This window comes from Zosterops lateralis, assembly GCF_965231275.1.
Source record: "Zosterops lateralis genome assembly, chromosome: 1".
Taxonomy (NCBI): domain Eukaryota; kingdom Metazoa; phylum Chordata; class Aves; order Passeriformes; family Zosteropidae; genus Zosterops; species Zosterops lateralis.
This window is the reverse complement of record NC_139762.1, coordinates 47231388-47249364: the sequence shown is the minus strand read 5'-3', so window position 1 is coordinate 47249364 and position 17977 is coordinate 47231388. Positions and strand designations below refer to the sequence as shown.

The 17977-nt window shown below is 37.6% G+C and overlaps 1 protein-coding gene across 1 annotated transcript in view; it reads right to left on the bottom strand.

Annotated features, from left to right (window-relative positions):
- The window catches only part of AVL9 (AVL9 cell migration associated), a 41451-nt gene that overhangs the window by 15063 nt on the left and 8411 nt on the right, over positions 1-17977 (bottom strand). The window contains exons 2-8 of the mRNA XM_083857168.1: positions 10779-10899; positions 8629-8714; positions 6406-6477; positions 5516-5605; positions 5057-5123; positions 4368-4408; positions 3207-3245 (exon numbers count right to left, since the gene is read on the bottom strand). Coding sequence (XP_083713294.1) covers positions 3207-3245; positions 4368-4408; positions 5057-5123; positions 5516-5605; positions 6406-6477; positions 8629-8714; positions 10779-10899 — 516 coding nt within the window. The remainder of the gene's footprint in view (positions 1-3206; positions 3246-4367; positions 4409-5056; positions 5124-5515; positions 5606-6405; positions 6478-8628; positions 8715-10778; positions 10900-17977) is intronic.

Genomic DNA, 17977 nt, shown 5'->3' with positions numbered 1-17977 from the left:
TATATAATATTTGTAATATATGTTTTATATGCATATATACACACACATGTTTGTAACATACAGTTATTCAGACTTTTCTACTAGTTTTTAAGATTTTTTTCCAAATTGATCCAGTTACTGAAGAACTGACAGAAAAAAGTTGTTCCTGGCATGCTGCATAAATTCTTGCTCATTTGTAGCACATTAAATTCTCTGTTATAAATCAAAGAGGCCAAATAATCTCCATTCCAGAACACTGACACAAACCTATGCAAAAACATTTCTTTTAAGGAGTTATATTAAGGATATGCAGATAAATGGGAAACAGGATAAATGCCTTTTATTACAGTAATATTCATATGTAACAAAAAAGATTTTTTGGAAACAAGACGTGACTGATGCTAACTTTGGTAAAGTACTTAAGGCATAACATGGGAAAACAGAATCTCCTTAACTAAATCAGAGAGACTGGAATTAGTAAATTAGTTAAGAACTCAAAAGGCGGTGTCAAAGGCTAGCAATGAGAGAAGAAACAGAAGCCAGACTGAATATTACTACTGGAATTTGTTCAAAATAGGCCTTCAGGAAAAAAGGGGGGAAAAGGAAAAAACAAACAAAACAAAACAAAAACAATTCAACCCCAAAAAATCCCCACAAAAGTAAACTTGTTTAAAAATGCCACTTTTACATACTTAATCAGCACAAAAACCATACATGAGCATTACGAGGAATCGAGAATGCAAAAAAATACAGAATGATCTAACTTTATGATTCTGCAGTCTAGTTTAATAGGCATATGATGTAATTAAAAGTGCAAGTTTGTGGACTTAGTCTTAATAAGAGACTCCTGCAGCAAGAAAGAAATACACTTTAGAAGAGACTGATGAGTAATACCTCATGTCCCACTAGTATTTGCCAGTCTACAAGCTAGTGAGCTGATGGAACAAAGAGAAAGTCCTACACAGCCTGAACGCAGGCCAAATGATATTTAATGGTACCTCAGCTGAAAACAGACTATGTATATTATCCTAAACATACTACAAAGAAAAATTGTACAAGATAAGTGAATTCAAATTGCAACAACCACTGAAAAAGCATGATGAGAAGAAGAAGCAGCTCATCTGTGGAAAGTTTTGGTTGATTCCAATGGGAATAAAAATGTCTAGCTTTAAAGATGCTGTTTTATAATATATGTATGAAAATGAATAGCAATGAATTACAACAGAAAGCCTATGATACTCCCACAGGTTTAGATTCTCAGACACCATGCATTCTTAGCCAAGCTTATTTTTAAGCTTACAGAAATAATTAAGCCCATAAAGAAGTACCTTATTTTAAAGAAATCTATTCCAGTCTAGATCTTTGTTTGCGTACACCACTTACTTAAGGCAAATACTTTTCTGTATTTGTTTCATCTGGTCCCTCTGCCTGTCTATAAGGATTCACAGTTCCTTGCCCCTCCCAACCCCACTACATGGGCCACAGCATTTACATCAGCAAACTGGGTGGTCCTGGCAGCAGAAAGTGAAATGATCACCATCTGGAAGTAGTCTTCCAGCCTAATAACAACTGAGAAGTGAAAAAAATTCTTTTAGCCTGTGGAAAAACATCAACCAAATTGCTACGGATTAAAGGAAATTAGTCTGTGGCATTTTTCAGATCAAGGAAAATTGGCATTACGAGTGGCTTCTTGCATATTATATTTAAAGTCTTTGAACATACAGATTCCCACAGTTATTCTGAAACCATAACATTTGCCAAAAAACAGGCAGGGCCTGAAAACCAAAACTTTCTTTTGAAATTGCAAATGTTGTCTTCCTGTCAGAGCTAAGGGAAAAACAGACACAAAGCAACCTGCAGGTTTGTTCCACAAGCATTCAGTTACTTTCAAAACAATTTTGTATGTTTGAGTAATGTGAACACACTTGGGAAACCCTCTCTCTCCTCTCTTCCTGTGCATTTGTGTCTTGTGGTTTCAGCGGTTTCAGAAAAGAACTGTAGCTCAGTGAAGTATTTTCTTTGTATATGTCCAAATGCTGAACTGATCTGGTGACCCCTACTGTGCCATAATTGTATTTTCTCAAGTGTACCTTCTGCCTAGCCTTTAATGTAGTCATCATCAGCACATATTCTCATCAACAAATACTGAGAGAACTGTCAAGGTATATCTGACTTACAGAATTAAGTGACAAGTGCAAAAGCTTCAGAGAAGCTGCTACATCTATTTTAAAATGGAGTAGCGTATTTACTGCCTCACGAAAAATATCTAGGTCTCAGATACAGACTTAAAAAAACACCTCCACAACTGTTTTTATAACTTATAGATTAAATCCTACTGACTTTCCAGCTATAGCTAACAGGAAATTCTAACATGCCTTCCCAGCACTCTGAAAAACTTAGATTTTAACACAGCAGGTTCACTGAAGAAAAAGGACATTTGGGAAACTGAAACAAAGGTTAAATAACATTTTTAAACCAAAACAAAATCCCTGCATAAATATGTCTGGCAGCTGATACACAGTCATTTCACTCAAAGTTCTTGCTCTAGGGCATCAATATGAATACAGAAGGAAACAAATGTCTCAATTTCACATCTGCTTTCACATTTTGCATATTGCACTTAAATTACTATAACAGCATTGCTTCTGAGGCAGTAAGATAGCCCAAAGCAAGCACTGAGCCTAGAATTCAGCAGTAATTACCAATTTATAATCTGAGTTCAGCCTGACCCAACAGATACAGCTCTCTTCATTGTCTCCTGCAGGTGTCCATGGAATTCAGGTCTGAAGGACATTCTAGCACTTGTTTCCTTTGGTCTGTCTATTTAAAGCTTGAACCAGAAGTTTTACTTACTGAATCTTTGTAAAGCTGTATGTGCCCTTTTAGGTACCCACATTTCCTATCAGTTGCTCCACACAGGTACCTATCTGCATGATGTTTATCCTGCCCTATATTTTACAGTAGGTTAAAGTTTCTCTGGATGCATTTCATCACATTTTATCTACTCTGGCTGGGACAGCAACTAAAGAAGCAACATGTGGACAGAACAGAAGTAGAGGCAAATTTATAGGTCAAAACACAGCAGTTTCTTTTAGCCTAATAAACCAACTTATATACTGAAGCACAGTTGTTGATATGACTTCAGATGCTTCTATTTTATAGATGAAAAATATTTAAGAGTTGTGTTTCTCTCTTTAAACTACCTGCCTCTGCTTACAAAACATTACCTTTTTCTCTAGAAGAATCAATTTAAAAAGGATCAAGACCTGAAAAAAACACAAAAAGAAAAAATATGGTGAGTGAACCACTGCCATTTTTCAAAAATAATGTGCAAGCATAATCTCTCATTCAAGGTTTTATATTAATCACTGCAGAACAATCAAATGCTTTTGACCAGTGAAAACCAGTGTTCCAAGACTCTTTCTCCACCTGAGCACCCATTTAAAAATAACATGAGATGAAAAAAAACCCCAAAAATAATCAAAATCTCCACAAACAAGAACTCTGCAATTTGAATCATATGTAGTTTAGCAGAAAGAGTATGTGCAATTCCAGAATTTTGAAAAACAGTAAACTGCATAAACATAAAAGAATTCTTCCACAGAATTACTGAAAAAAAAAAAAAATCCAGCAAAATACCAAGAATAGTATTCACCTCACCTAATCTGAGGCATCTACAGATGAGGCATCTATATCAGAAGTGGCTGTTCAGACTCTCTATACACTCAAGGAAAAACACAGATGCTTCTGGGTTATGATTGCCAGACATCTGAAGTTAAATAAAAATGAATTCTACTCCAAAAATCTACTAAGCAGGTGCAAATACACCACGAAATTCAGATTCTCAAAGTTGTTTCCTTGATGCATCTCAGTTAATAAAAAGTTCTAAATGCTATTTGTACTTTAGCTATAGGATACATCCGATTTGAACAGAAATTAAGAAAAAGGAGAGGTCCAAGTCCCCTCAGGTTCTATGATGGCAGAAGCTACCAAATTTACAAAACACAGGGAAAATGCTCCAAGTTGTGTCTGTACAAACTTTAGCAGTAGTCTTTTATCACATTCATTGAACAAGAAACAGAAACAAGATCACAAATGAGATAGCATTCACACTTTGGGACAGGACTACAAAATGTCACGCAAACCTAGAAACCTCTAAGATTCCCTCAGACTAAAAAAAGCTCCTTAGTCTGGAATGCACTTTCACTGAAGTTATGGAGGTGGAATGGGAGCGAAAAATCAGGTGGCTGTAACCAGCAGTACTTAGGAAACAATCTTCTTACTCCCTGCTCAGGTATGTCTACATAAGCTTATTTTTCTGTTCCTCACAAAGCATTTCACTCCCCAAAATAGTGCAGTCCTTTTTATATCCAGTAGAGAATGCCTACCTTGTGTCTAAAATGGAGAACAAGATCCCGAGGAGACAGACCTGAGGCACCAAAGAGAGAGCAATTATTACAGTTCAACAGCTGACAGGGATACTATTTACTTCTTGTCACCATTTTTCAGTGTGAGAGAGAAACACATTATGGATTCTGTGCGAACCTGGTTATTTCAATAGGATACAATTTTTTTTTTTTCCAGCAGGAGCAAGAATTCATCAGTAATAGAGACAATAATAACATGAATAGTTGTGCTCTGAGTTAACTCCTGTTGGCTGCCACACAGCATTAGGGAACACTGAGGTAAATACTACACTGCATTCAGAAAACACAAGGAAGAGTCAGAACTGGGTGCTGAGATATCCTAAATAAAAGAATAAAAGGTAGATGCAAGCTTGAACAATTTGATGGTGTGGGCTGCTCAATCTAAAAACTAGGAAGGTATTGTTTACCAAAAGCAGATAAACAGCTGCTAGTCAGACTTTTAGGTCAAGGAGTAATATGGCTTTCAGCCTGAAACCAAGTCCCATTATGAAAGCAACACTACATTTTACATTTATTTAAATCCATTAATAAAGAAATGCAGACTTCTGGTGCTTAATCTGTTAATGCACATAAACAAATTGGCTCAGGAGAGGCATGTGTTGTTTAGTGTAACATCATCTCTGCTGCCTTGAACAAAACAAGTCACTTACCAAGATAAACTTGTGACCCTTCTAACGAGGTATTGCCCAAGGAACTATTCATATGATCATAAAGTTCCTGTAAAAGTTAGAACAAAGGCCAAAAAAAACAAAAACAAAAACAAAAACAAAAACAAAACCAGAAGGCGTTAATGGCACATGGTCACACAAAATCCAAAATAAATAAAATTCACTTATTCAAGGATTTCAAAGGCTTATTCCAGAAAGAAAGAAAAATTTTACAAACGGAATCAACAAAGATACAGGCTGACAACCACTCGTATCTCATAACAAATCAGAAAGTTGATTCTCTGTCAGATTAGGGTAGTACATTTAGTTCATGTTAAAGTATTACAGGAGCTGAATAAATGAATGACTTATGCAAAAGAATATTTGAGCACTAAATTAAAATACTAAAGTTTGTGGCCATATACTAAAAGCTGTTCTGTGTGGATTTTACTGGAAAGTTACCTTTAGAATTGAAATTTGTGAGAAGTCTTTTTCTTCAAAATATGCATGTGTGATGAGTTGCAGTTTTGCCTGAAGTAACCCATACAAAGGCTTGGAAGAAAAACAAACAAAAAGCAAGTGAATAAAACTATTTAGTCACTCATTTTGAACTTTAATCTTCTTCCATGCTTATCTTGCAATACTGACACTTTATTATACAGGAGCTCATGGATGAGCAGTCCTCAGTGGCTAACTCCCAGCATCTTTCTCCTGTGTTCATTTTAAATGATGATAATTTAATTTTTTACCATTTGCATGTACCATACCCTCACTGAACATCTTTCTGGAAAAGTAGTTTCCTGCTTTAACACTATTCATAGTAGTAATAGCTACAGTGATAGTTCTTTCTTCAACTTTAAGCACAAAAAGAATTTGTATTCCCTGCCTGGTGACCTGTAGCTTTTGATGAATAGGTAGAAATAAAAGATACTTCTTCAAAATAAGAATATGCTGTCTGTTTGGCTATCAGAAAACTTCCCTCACAGCTGAAGGTAGTAGTGACTCTCTCCAGTGACTATGCTACATATCTTCAAGGCCCTTTCCAACCCTATCCATTCCATTACTAGCCAAACTCCTCAATCCTATCACATGAAATTGAGTTAGTAGCATTTAAGAAGGATCAGAAGTGCAAATAGGTATCCACCCATGACAACAGGCAGACACTTTGCCAGTTACAAGCAGATACCACAAATCAAGCCAGCTCACTGAAATGTCACAGTTTTACTCCAGTAATTTGTTACTCTCCAATGGCTAAGAGAGATGTTTGAAGCTAAATCTTCCAAATAAGAATATGGAAGAACAATTGTTAAGGTTACCTGAAGGTGTTTTGGGAGTTAAACAAACATTCTTACCAGCTGACTGAGAACACAGACGCTTTTCTGTACAGTTTCTCGGGTGATGTCTGCTTGCCGTACTTTTAACGCCTAAGAAATAGAAATATTGCAGAGTTTTTACCCAAACACAATTGCAAAATTAATTCTTTCCCAAGTCTAGTTCCCACTACCCCATTATTTAAACAAAATCCTAAAAATGGCTATCTTCAAGGGTGGAATATCCAAACCATGCAACAGTATGCTCTTACATTTTCACAAGGGATAGACTGGGAACGAGAGGCATGGGTATCATCCACTATGTTAAGGAATGGCTGGATTGTGAAGAGCTGCCTCTGAGAAACAGCCACAAACAGGCCAAGTTTGTGGGCAGAAATCAAGGACAGCACCAACAAAGGACACCTGGCTGGGGTCTGCTATGAGCAGCTTGATCAGGGAGAGCCTGTTGACAAGGCCTTGCTTCAACTACGGGAAGCATTGTGCCCACAAGCTCTCATCCTAATGGGGGAATTCAACCATTTGGATGTTGGCTAGGAAAGCAGTGAGTCCCTGGATGCCCCATCCCTGGCAGCTTTCAAGGCTAAGCTGGATGGGGCTTTGAGAAATCCCATTTGGTCTAGTGGGTAGCATCCTTGCCCATGGCAGGAAGCTGGAACTAGATGATCTTTAAGGTTTCTTCCAACCCAAACCATCGTATGACGATTCTTCTTACCTAGTAAGAAGAGTCATAACACTGATATGTCAGAGCTGTATTCTCATCTCATTGTGTTAGCAAAAATCCAAATACAGCTGCGATGATTGGCAAAGCACTGTTTAAAAGTCACCAGTGTGAGAAAAAGGCAACAGTCTGGAAATGGCATTTTAACTCAAGGGAATGTACAGGAGAGAAACAACAACACATCAGTTGCTCTTCTCTAACATCATCTGTGAAAATGGACCAGATTAAAATGTCTCTGCCTAGAAACCGTTTCACACTCAAGCATCTTTTTTGAGCCATCCACAAAATAAAAGCTTATCCACAAAATAAGCTCCATTCTCAGCCAGAATAAATGGTCCCAGCACTCAAGAGCAAACCTAGAAATGGTGAGGGCAGGACACACATAAATGATTCATTTAACTATACAAAACAGAAAGTATATGGACTGCAGCCTACACATCAAAAAGGACAGATGGAGAGAGTGCTAGAGCTGTCATATGAAACACATTGGGTTTTATTCTAGTTGTTCCAAAGAGCTCATTTTAAACATCTATTTATCTTCTTAATTGGTTACTAAAAAGCATAAACTGGAATCAAGAGCACAATAAAGCCAAGTTATTGCATAGTGAAATACAGCAAGACTCTAAATCACAGAATATAGTGAAGGCTGGTGCAAAAATGAGTGAATGAAAATCAACATGGAATTAAAAACTGCATGAGTAAAATTTCTCCTAGAGCAAGAACAGGCACTTGAAATATAATCAAGATGTAATTAACACAGAGTACATAAACGAGTCATATATTCAGAGGGTGTAAATTAAAACTCAAACCCACATGACATTTCAGATTCTTGGCAAAAAAAAAAGTAATTTTAAAAGAAATTTGTAATAACTTCTCAATTCTATGTGCACAGATCATACTACCACTACTATTTTTGAAACACGGGATGATTTGAGTGAATCAAGTACTTAATTTCCTCAGTGTGATCATGTGCACACTGTGGTTCTCCTCAATTATTCAGTTTTACTGCGAAAGTTTGGTATCACTAAGCAGTTACCATGAATAGGAAGACTCCAGTCTACTCTGTAGAGTGTACATCTGGCAAAGGAAGTAGGTGAAGAGAAACATCCCTACACCTCCATGGTCAGATCCCAGGAAATACTCAAATTCTCTATGGGGAGAAATTTCAACTTTTTCCACCCAAAAGGCCTACTGCCTGGAAATTTAACCTTGCCACGTGACAGACTGTCCATTCAGTTTTGCTCCTTGGCGCTGATGGCTGGATTGGCCCTCAAGAAACAAGATGTATTTTTCAATTGCCTTGAACATTTCAAAAGATCAAAATACACCTGCTGATGTATGGGAAAGAATACTTCTCAAGTTCTGGAGCTACATATTGTGAGCATTTACATATTGTGAGACTTTTAATGTAAGACAATCATGCAGTTTTTGCCTGTTGGTGTAATGCAAGCCACTAAATTTTAGGTTTGTTAATGCATCAAGCCTATTATTCATTAATATAATCAATTCACAACTTGGAAAGTTACCTTTGCTTCAATCTGCCGGTAGCAGGAGACGCCGTACACCGTGGTTCGATCCCCGCATCTTGGAGGCAGATGGAAAAACACGGTATCTAGGAAAAAAAAAAACATTATTTTGTAATTCACTAACAAGAGTTTGGTATATTTATTTTCAGCATCCCTTAAAGGTTTACTGCAGAAAGTACTGGCACATACTTATTTTCTAAAATTAAAGAAAGAAAAAAAAAGAAAGGAAAAGGAACAAGTCACCTATAAAGTTATGTCTGGACTCAAGTTAGTTTTCACATTGCAAGATAATTTGTGGAAGAATCTCCAGGTGTGCAGGACAGCTTCATGTTTAGCCAGACCAAGCCAATATTGCTTTTCAGAAACAGCTACTGACAGCAGAGAAGCACCACTGAATCCTACAGGAATATTGCTTTCCCAATTCAGGACAAAGGAACAAAGGCACTGTGAGTCAGTGTGTACAATTGGGAGTGTAATGCCATTAAGAAAGCAAACACAATCAAGATAGGAAAAAACCCAAAGAGCAAGGAGGACACACACAGTTCAAAGGTGAGAGTAGCTCCTACCACTGCCAAGGTAGGTATCTGCACCACCACCAGCACTATACTACCAAAAAGAATTTGTGAAACCTAGTCTGACAGAAAATAATTACTGTCTCTGTGCAAGTGCAAAATGAAAAAGAAAAGTATCTGTAAAATATGAGTAGGGAAAGACTTTTATGGCTTGAGATATACACACACACACACATATATACACACACCTGCTGCTACTGCAAAACAATTGCAAAATCCTAAGCAAAGAAAGACAGTTGTCCTCTCCTTTCAAAACATGAGTAAAATCTTTTTTTTAAAACCAAATATTAATTTTTTGTTTGCTTCACAGGAAGAAAATGAACAGGAGAGACAATCCCATATGCATTATGACCAACAGAGAGGGAGACTTTTTATAACAAAGTTTACTACCTTGATCAGGTTTATATTCTGGAGATCACCTAGGGTTTCAGGAAGCCTGTAAGACAACTTCCTGTACCAAGTCACCCTCTTTGCACAAATGCAACTATGCACGAGAATTAGTTTAAAACTCAAAACACAGATATCTAATAAAGTTACAGTAAATGAAATACAATTATTATCATAAAATCTATTTGCCTGGCTCAAGTTCATGTGTATTCTTGCCTACAAAACACAAGGATATATATTTCCCCTTTGCTGCCAACTCTTTTAACTCCTTACCAAAAATTTATACATCTATATTCTTCAAGTACAGCAATAAAAATGCTCAAAGTTGAGTATTACCTGGAATGATACTGACACAAGAGAAAGCAGATAAATGCAGCTGCATGTGATTTTCCTAGCTTTGAGTGTAGCCTACCTCTTGTAATGTATTTAACAATGCAGAAATTCGGCAAAAATCATGGCCCAGAGCAGTCAGACATTCTAACTGCTGCTAGAAAGGGATTATTTTGATAAGCTTCCTTTGTTTCCAAATAAGATCTCCAAAAGCTGGACAATAAGGAAGCTAAGTATATCAAATTAAACACAAAACAAATAAAAAGTAGTATTAAAGGGTTTCTGTGATTTTGCTGTTTAAAGTGACTTCTTTGTTGTCTGCCCTGCAGAGAGAAGAGATGAAACAACTGGACACAAATATAAATGTCAGGGATGAATAGAACTGCTAATAAATAAATAAATGCAATATTAAAAAAATAAAAAGTGCCACAAACTTGGTGGTGACTATATGGCAAATGGATACTTCTAACTTTATTCTACCAATACCCTTTTAAAGCTCATGCCATTATACTGACATGGTTTTCCATCACTTGGAGGTCATTTTAAGATTTTCTCAATTAGTGGACGAGAGTTTATTCACCCTTAAAAGAACTTCTGAGAAAGCCAGTAGCCTTGCTTTGTCCTAGAACTATGCAAAACTGATATGTAACACAAGTTTTTACTGACATCTGAATTCTGGATGTAGGAGGTACACTTTTACTTTCAACTTTAGGAACATATCATTGCCAATGTATTTTTCAACTTAAACAAAAAGTGCAGAAGTCTAATATTAAAAAGAATCGTTGGTTGCCTGTTCAGATATCAGGTTTTTTCTTTGGGTTACAGTAGAAATAGACACAACTTTTCTCTCTCATTGCTCACCTTCCTGATAGTTGTGAGCGCCATCTGGTAAGGCAAGAAATGGCAGGTACTTCCACTCCTCTGGTAAACTGTGGCTGTCATGTCCTTCTCCAGGTTTTAGGGGAGGATAGGAAAATTCAACCTGAAAAAACAAATGAAAACAAAGGGGAGAAAAAGAGAGAATACGTTACAGTTACCATACAAACAGGTCTCTATGATTCAGCCTAGCACTTTTTTCCTATGAATATTATGGGAAAAGAGTGATTTTCTTCCAACTAGCATTCCTTGTCTCTTCCTTCAGTGCATCCATAGACTGACTTGTGCAGTTTAACTGACAGGCCCTGGCCATATTTGGCTTCTAGAGCCTAATTCCTTTTTCTCAAGAGAAAGGAAAAAGATCTTCAGGCAGAAAACAGCACCCAAGAGCCGAATATCTTCTTCCCTGTGTGCACAGAGCCAGCAGCACATCAGCAGCATCAACAGGGGTCATTGCTGGGCACACATTTCCTGAAAGCAGATTTGACTTCTGAGCCCTTCAAGTACTCATGACTAGGTAATGCTAACACATGCAGGCCTCTCTATTACCCTGCAAGGTGTTGAATCATCTCAGAAACTATACTAACAGCAAAACACTGGCTTATAGATGGAATATAACATGTTCTACATAACGGCAAAAAGCATCTCCTTTTCCTTTCCCTAAGAAATCCTGCTTTTCAATTTTGCCTTTCATTTAATTGCCATTTACCTCTTTTCCTAGAAATAAAGACAATTTTTCCATTTCTTGCACTACACTACACATCTACCACAGATCCTCACAATTAGCATGTTTACAGTGCAATCTTCTTTTCCTATGGAGAGGAGGAAAAGAAACCCCTCCGGGTTTCCAGCCACTTCCACCAAGTCTTTTCCACATGACATTTCTTAATTCAGTGAACAAAATCTAAACACAAATTTCTCAGTAAAAGAAACTGTTTATTGATACTGCAACTTCTCTCCAAGGATATTTATTTAGTGAGCATAACTAGTGAGCTGTAAAAGAAATGTACACATGGAAAATAAAAAGCATGACAAAGCAATCATATAAATAATCTTAGCATTTGATGAATAATGAAATATATTATTATTATTATTATTACAACAACAAAAGAAAAAACCCGTGAAAGATGAGAGTACCAAGGAAAAGTGAAATTCTTCACCTTAACACATGATGTCACTGTCTACAACTGTTGCCAACTTGAGTAAAACTCGCAAAAGACAAGAAAACACCAGGAGAAATCAGCCTTGCTACTTGTATCAATTTGAAGTTTTCCTATTCCTTGTTATGGTGGGTTGACTCTGGCTGGACACCAGGAGCCAGCCAAGGCTGCTCTATCACTTCCCTCCTCTCCTGGGCAAGGGAGAGAAAATACAATGAAAGGCTCATGGGTCGAGATAAGGGCAGGGAGGGATCACTCACCAGTCACTGTCATGGGCAAAACAGACTTGGCTTGGGGAAATTAACTTTATACCAATAAAACAGACTAAGATAATAAGAGGTAAACCTAAATCTTAAAAACACCTTCTCCCTACCCTGGGATGGGTAAATTCCTTTCTGTACTTAACTTCATTCCTGATTCTCTACCTCCTCTCCGAGCAGTGCAGGGGGACAGGAATGGTTCATGGTCAGTTCATCATACCTTGTCTCTGCTGCTGCTTCCTCCTCAGAGGGAGGACTCCTTCCCCTGCTCCAGCATGGGGACCCTCCCCCAGCACACTGCTCCATGAATTCTGCAACGTGAGCTCTTCTCATAGGCTGCAGTTCTTCATGAACTGCTCCAGTGTGTGTCCCTTCCAGAGAGTGCAGTCCTTCAGGAACAGATTCCAGCGTGGGTCCCCCGTGGGGTCACAAGTGCTGCCAGGAGCCTGTTTGAGCCCAGGCTTCCCAGGGGGCCACAGCCTCCCTCAGGCTTCCACCTGCTCTGGCATGGAGGTGTCTACAAGTGGATCTCTGCTCCATCTCAAACTTCCATGGGCTGCAGGGGGACAGCCTTGCCTTACTGTGGTCTTCATGACAGGCCACAGGGGAATCTCTGCTCCAGCACCTGGAGCACCTCCAGCCCTTCCTTCTTTGCTGGCCTTGGTGTCTGCAGGGCTGTTTCTCTCACATACTCTCAATCCTCTCTTCTCTGGCTGCAATTTGCTTCTCTGCAATAACTTTCCTTCTCAAATACAGGATCCCAGAGGTGCCACCACCACCCCTGACAGGCACTGACCAGCCCTGGGTCTCTCCTTGGCTCTGTCAGAAATGGAGGAAGCTTCTGGCAGCCTCTTGGAGAAGCCACCCCTATAACCCCCTGTAACTATGTGGAATCCATAGACTCTTTTAAACAAAATAAGAAAAAAAAAGAGAATCTGACTTCTAAATGAGAGATAACCACTGCAATTAGCATCCATACAACAGAGAAACTGTCTGCCATTTAGTACACACGGACATCCTGAGAATTCCCTGCTATCCTTTTCACGTCACAGATAAGAAACTTAAAATGGTAGAAACTTCACATAAATGTCTGCCATATCATACCTTTTGCTGATATATACATACATACATACTGCTGATATTCAGATTCAAACTGGCTGACTAAAAACACCGTTTACAGAATTATTACTAGAATCTTGCAGGAGTAACTTTAGCAATAAATACAGCACAATTACTAAGTTTAAAACATAGACAGTCAAGGAGCATCTATACTTATATCCTGACTCGTACTTTATTTCACTGCATGGCCAAGAGAGAGAGATTCAGATTCACCCTCTGGAGGAGCCTCTTTCTAACAAATACAGAAGAAACCCTGAGTTCCTTAGATTCCAGCAAATACCTTTAAGGTATCATTCCTGACAGGGAAATACTGTAAGTGAGGAATTAAGACATCATTGCTTCCAAGCACCTTCAGAATTACCATTGCACTCCAGCCAAATAACGAATTAGGAGATTTAAATTTAAAGGAAAGAAGGGTAAGATGAGTCAAGCTACTTGAAAAACAAGTATTCACGAAGGAACACTTCTTTTTAAAGTCCCGAATAAAGCAAGAAATCTGGCTCCTGTGTTCTTTTCACAGTGTGAAATTTGCTGAAGAACTATTTTGTTCTAGCTCACAATATGCTATCAACACCTCAGCTGCTATCAGATAATCTCAGCAACAGGGATTTATGCAGGCTCTGTCAGTTCCAAATCCAATAAACTGTACAGGCATTAATAACACTGATGACAATCTTGTTTTCTATTAATCATCTTCTTTCAAAAACCAGTTTTAATATAAATTTCTGTATGCATGTGTGTATAAGTGAGAAGATCACGAAATTCAGGCAAATCAAAACTAAAACTGCTTAACTGGCCTTAAATAATCTATTTTACAAATATACTTTATGATAGATCTAATTTACATTATGACATACTATTATTTCTCCTTCTCTCCAAGAGGATCCATATAGGAAGTATCCTGGTCTCTAAGGAGGAATCACATTCATGTAGTTTAATAGAAATGCTGCTGGCCAAAGTACCAAAAGTATGGAAGTAACAAAGAAACAGGAAAAAGGACAATCCAACAGCAAGAAGAGCATGCAATGCCCTGGAGGACTTCCTTCCATCCCTCTCCAAACTTAACAGTTCCTAGTGATGAGAAAGTCTGACTTTTTGATATTAAATAAGCAGTCACTGCAGGTGGGACTCACATCAGCTGGCTGTATATCAAAAAGTAAGATCTCCGAGGCAGTTTTCCTAAGCGTTCTGCAAAGTCAGAGAAAACAGACACCTGCAGAGGGTGATTCATCTGATCTATTTCTTTTGACCATCTCTGAAGAGAGCTAGCTCTAAGTCTAACTTGCATATGACTGACTTAATGCAGATGAAACTCACCCTAACTGCTCCCCATGCTCCAGATGTTCTGCTTGATTTCTCCAGCTCAATTTACAGACTTGCATCAATTGCAGTCAGGAATTCTTTGCATGGAAAGAAACCATTATTTCAAAAAACCCCAAAGTATTATAAGAATATTGAGCAGCCTTTAAAAAATGGCTAAAACCTCACAGTTCCTGAAAATTATGAAACTGAGCAGTGCACATGTATAAAGGTGGTAATAATGGGGTACGCTCCTAGGGAAGGCAACTTAAAAAGTTATTTTCTACCTTAAACTCAAGACAAACCATGACAGGAAGAAGAGATGGAACTACTGAAGAGACCTGTGTCACACCTCTTTTTCACCATCTTCACAGAATGAAGAAAGAGGAGCTCATTTTTTATTTAAATATAATGGCTTGTTATGTAAATCCATCCATATATGCATGTGCATGCATAAACGTGCACTTTAATGTCCCTGTCATTAATATATGTCATTAATATATGTCATTAATATATGTATCACTACAAAAAACCCTGCAAGTGTGAGAAATAAAATCTTTTCATAAAGCTCAGTAGTCAATAGGAAAAAAGATATACACACAAGTTTTTAGAGTTGAATGCCAGAGAAAATTTTACAGGTTTTTGTCTCCTCAGTTGAATTAAAGAAGATTCTTCAACAAGATGAAATTCAAATTCAAAGCTGAACTCCTGAGAGACTTCAAAATAAACTACATAAAACATGAACTAGTATCTCCATGCATTTCTTACTCTTCCAAGTGTCAGGGATCTTCATTTCAGCTGGAGATATTGCTCATGCCTGTCAAGGGGTTTTGATGGCAATGCTTTTTGCCTGTTCAAACTGTCATGTTCTGTAAGCAGATAGGTCCTGATGGATTTCAGAACTAAAAACAACACAGAATATTGTCTTGAGGTTTAGGGGAGAAATAAATAATTATGGTCTTCACTACACAAAATATTTCAACTCTTGTGAATTATCAAGTCAAAGTAAAATCTTAAATGGAAGTACAACTCAATTTCTGGAACTAACATTTTTTATTTTTCTGAAATTCTGCAGCATTAAATAACCCTTAATATGCAGTTTGTATTGACTCTAACAGCTTGGATGCAAAGCACCAATGAACACACAATTCCAGTGGAAAAAAAATCCAGGCAGTCTGGTTTTGGTCCTTGTAAAGACACTTCCCAGCTAGAATAAATTCATTAAGTCACAGTAGGAAAACATGGAAGCAGGCAAGGAAAAATGCATTTCAGTTCCTACATCTAGGAATTAACACGAAAGTTCTTTTTTAAGAAAAATGCATTGATTGTGTCTTCTACTAAATTGCAAGTACACAATCAGAAGAGAGGTTAAAAAGGGACACCGATAAAAGAAGGATTTCCAAATATATAGGCCTGTCCAGCTAGATATTGCACTCAAATGTTTTATAAGCAGTTGGCATTAATTTTACACTCAGGTTAGGCTGTTCTCCTTATCTGTGAAAAGTGCTTAATTGTTAATCAATGTAGAATTGTCAGTGAGCACTAAACAGTGATAATCTAAAATGTGCTGGCAAGTCAGTACAACCTTCCCACCATGCCCAACTTCACCTACTACCACATTTGAATTACAGTCACAATATAAGCTCTCCTTTTTAGTATAACAGGTATTTTGGAAGCTTTCTCTTCAGGTAAGTTATGAAAAAAACATCTGGATCCAAGTAAGTTTTTGCACTGGTACAATGCAGAGATTGTTTAATCTCAGAAAAATCTGAAATTTTTAGAATGACAGTATTATGTTAAAGACCCAGGATGCTTCCAGTAAGTTACAGAATCTAATTTACAGGAAGCAAACCCATTCCATCCTCTAAACAATTGCTTTGATTTCTCCCATTGCTTCAACTGCAACAAACAGGTAGGATAATTGCTTGAAATGAAGAAAAGGAGATCAGCAAAACCCACTAATTATATTTCTATTTAGAAAATCTTTCCCCTTCATAAATCATTACAACACATTACATTTCAAGTACATCAACCCTTCCTCTCTAAAAAAGGAAGGCTAAATAGAGTACAACTCTAAGCAGCAGTAATCAAAAAAACCCAACAGAAAATTACACCTAAAAAACCCTTTATACCTCTTTATTAATAAGTCAGTATTTGTTCTTCACCCGAAGTGGGAATTTCTAAAATCAAGTTTCCCAATTTATTAGTCCTAGCACAGCCAGACCCAGAGAAGACCAGCACACCAATGACCTTATCTGAATCACCATAACAACTGCAGCACACAGCCAAATGAAAATCCAGGAGCATTGTTTGCCTTTCAGCACTAAGAACAATTTATTATTTAAACAACAATTGAATTTAAATAACAAACTTCCCCCAGTTTTGCAGGGCAGAACCAACAGATCAGGATCTGCAAGTTGAAGAGCCCATGCACTTAACAATAATGCCTATGCAGTAATATAATGACCACTAAGAACAGAGTTTTAAATATATGTTATACATTTAAATATGAATATTTGTAACAACTACGTATGATACATGTATATATGCATACAAATATATATATTATGAATAAACATAATACATACTTATATAAATATATTTTAAAATACACTATATACACAAATAGCAGCAGCAAAAGAAATCCCTGTATTACAAGAACACAGGGCAGGGTTGTTTCTATCCTTTCAGCTCCTGAAACTGGTACTTCCTCACATACATTTCCATATTGTTAAAGCCATCGAGTGGCCACTTACACAAGTTCTAATACACCATTTGTAGGCACAAAATCACCATGCAAGTTTGCTGCAAAAATTCTGACTAGGTTAGCAAAGTTCTGACTCTTACTGAGGCCCTGAAAAGACAACCTGAACCACCAAAACCTTTGTTTTCAACATCATGCTAGCATGCATTCTAGACACTCTTTCCAATTATTTAACACTTCATTTTTATAGTCATAGAGTTCAAGCCCTACATAAATACTGCGCTTTGGGAGTTTGGCTCTTATCAGTCTCTTCAAATAAAGAAAGAAAGAAAGAAACAAAAAAAACCCCCACACTCGTTCCAGAAAAGGAACTTAATACTATTGCAACCATTTCAGCCAAGGGGACTTGCTAGGGAATTCTGTGCCATCAAGAGAAGATTCGTACCACTACAGAAAGCAAGAATTCATAAAGGATGAACTCTGGAAAGAAAGAGCAGCTTCCCTGATGGAACAAGCGAGGGCACCTCAATCTCTCGCCCTAACAGAGATGTCTGTCCAACACAGCAGCCAGTGGAGACTGGGACCAGCAGCAGCCAATTGTTCACCCACAGACTGGCTCTTAATGCCCATCTTGGGCTCTGA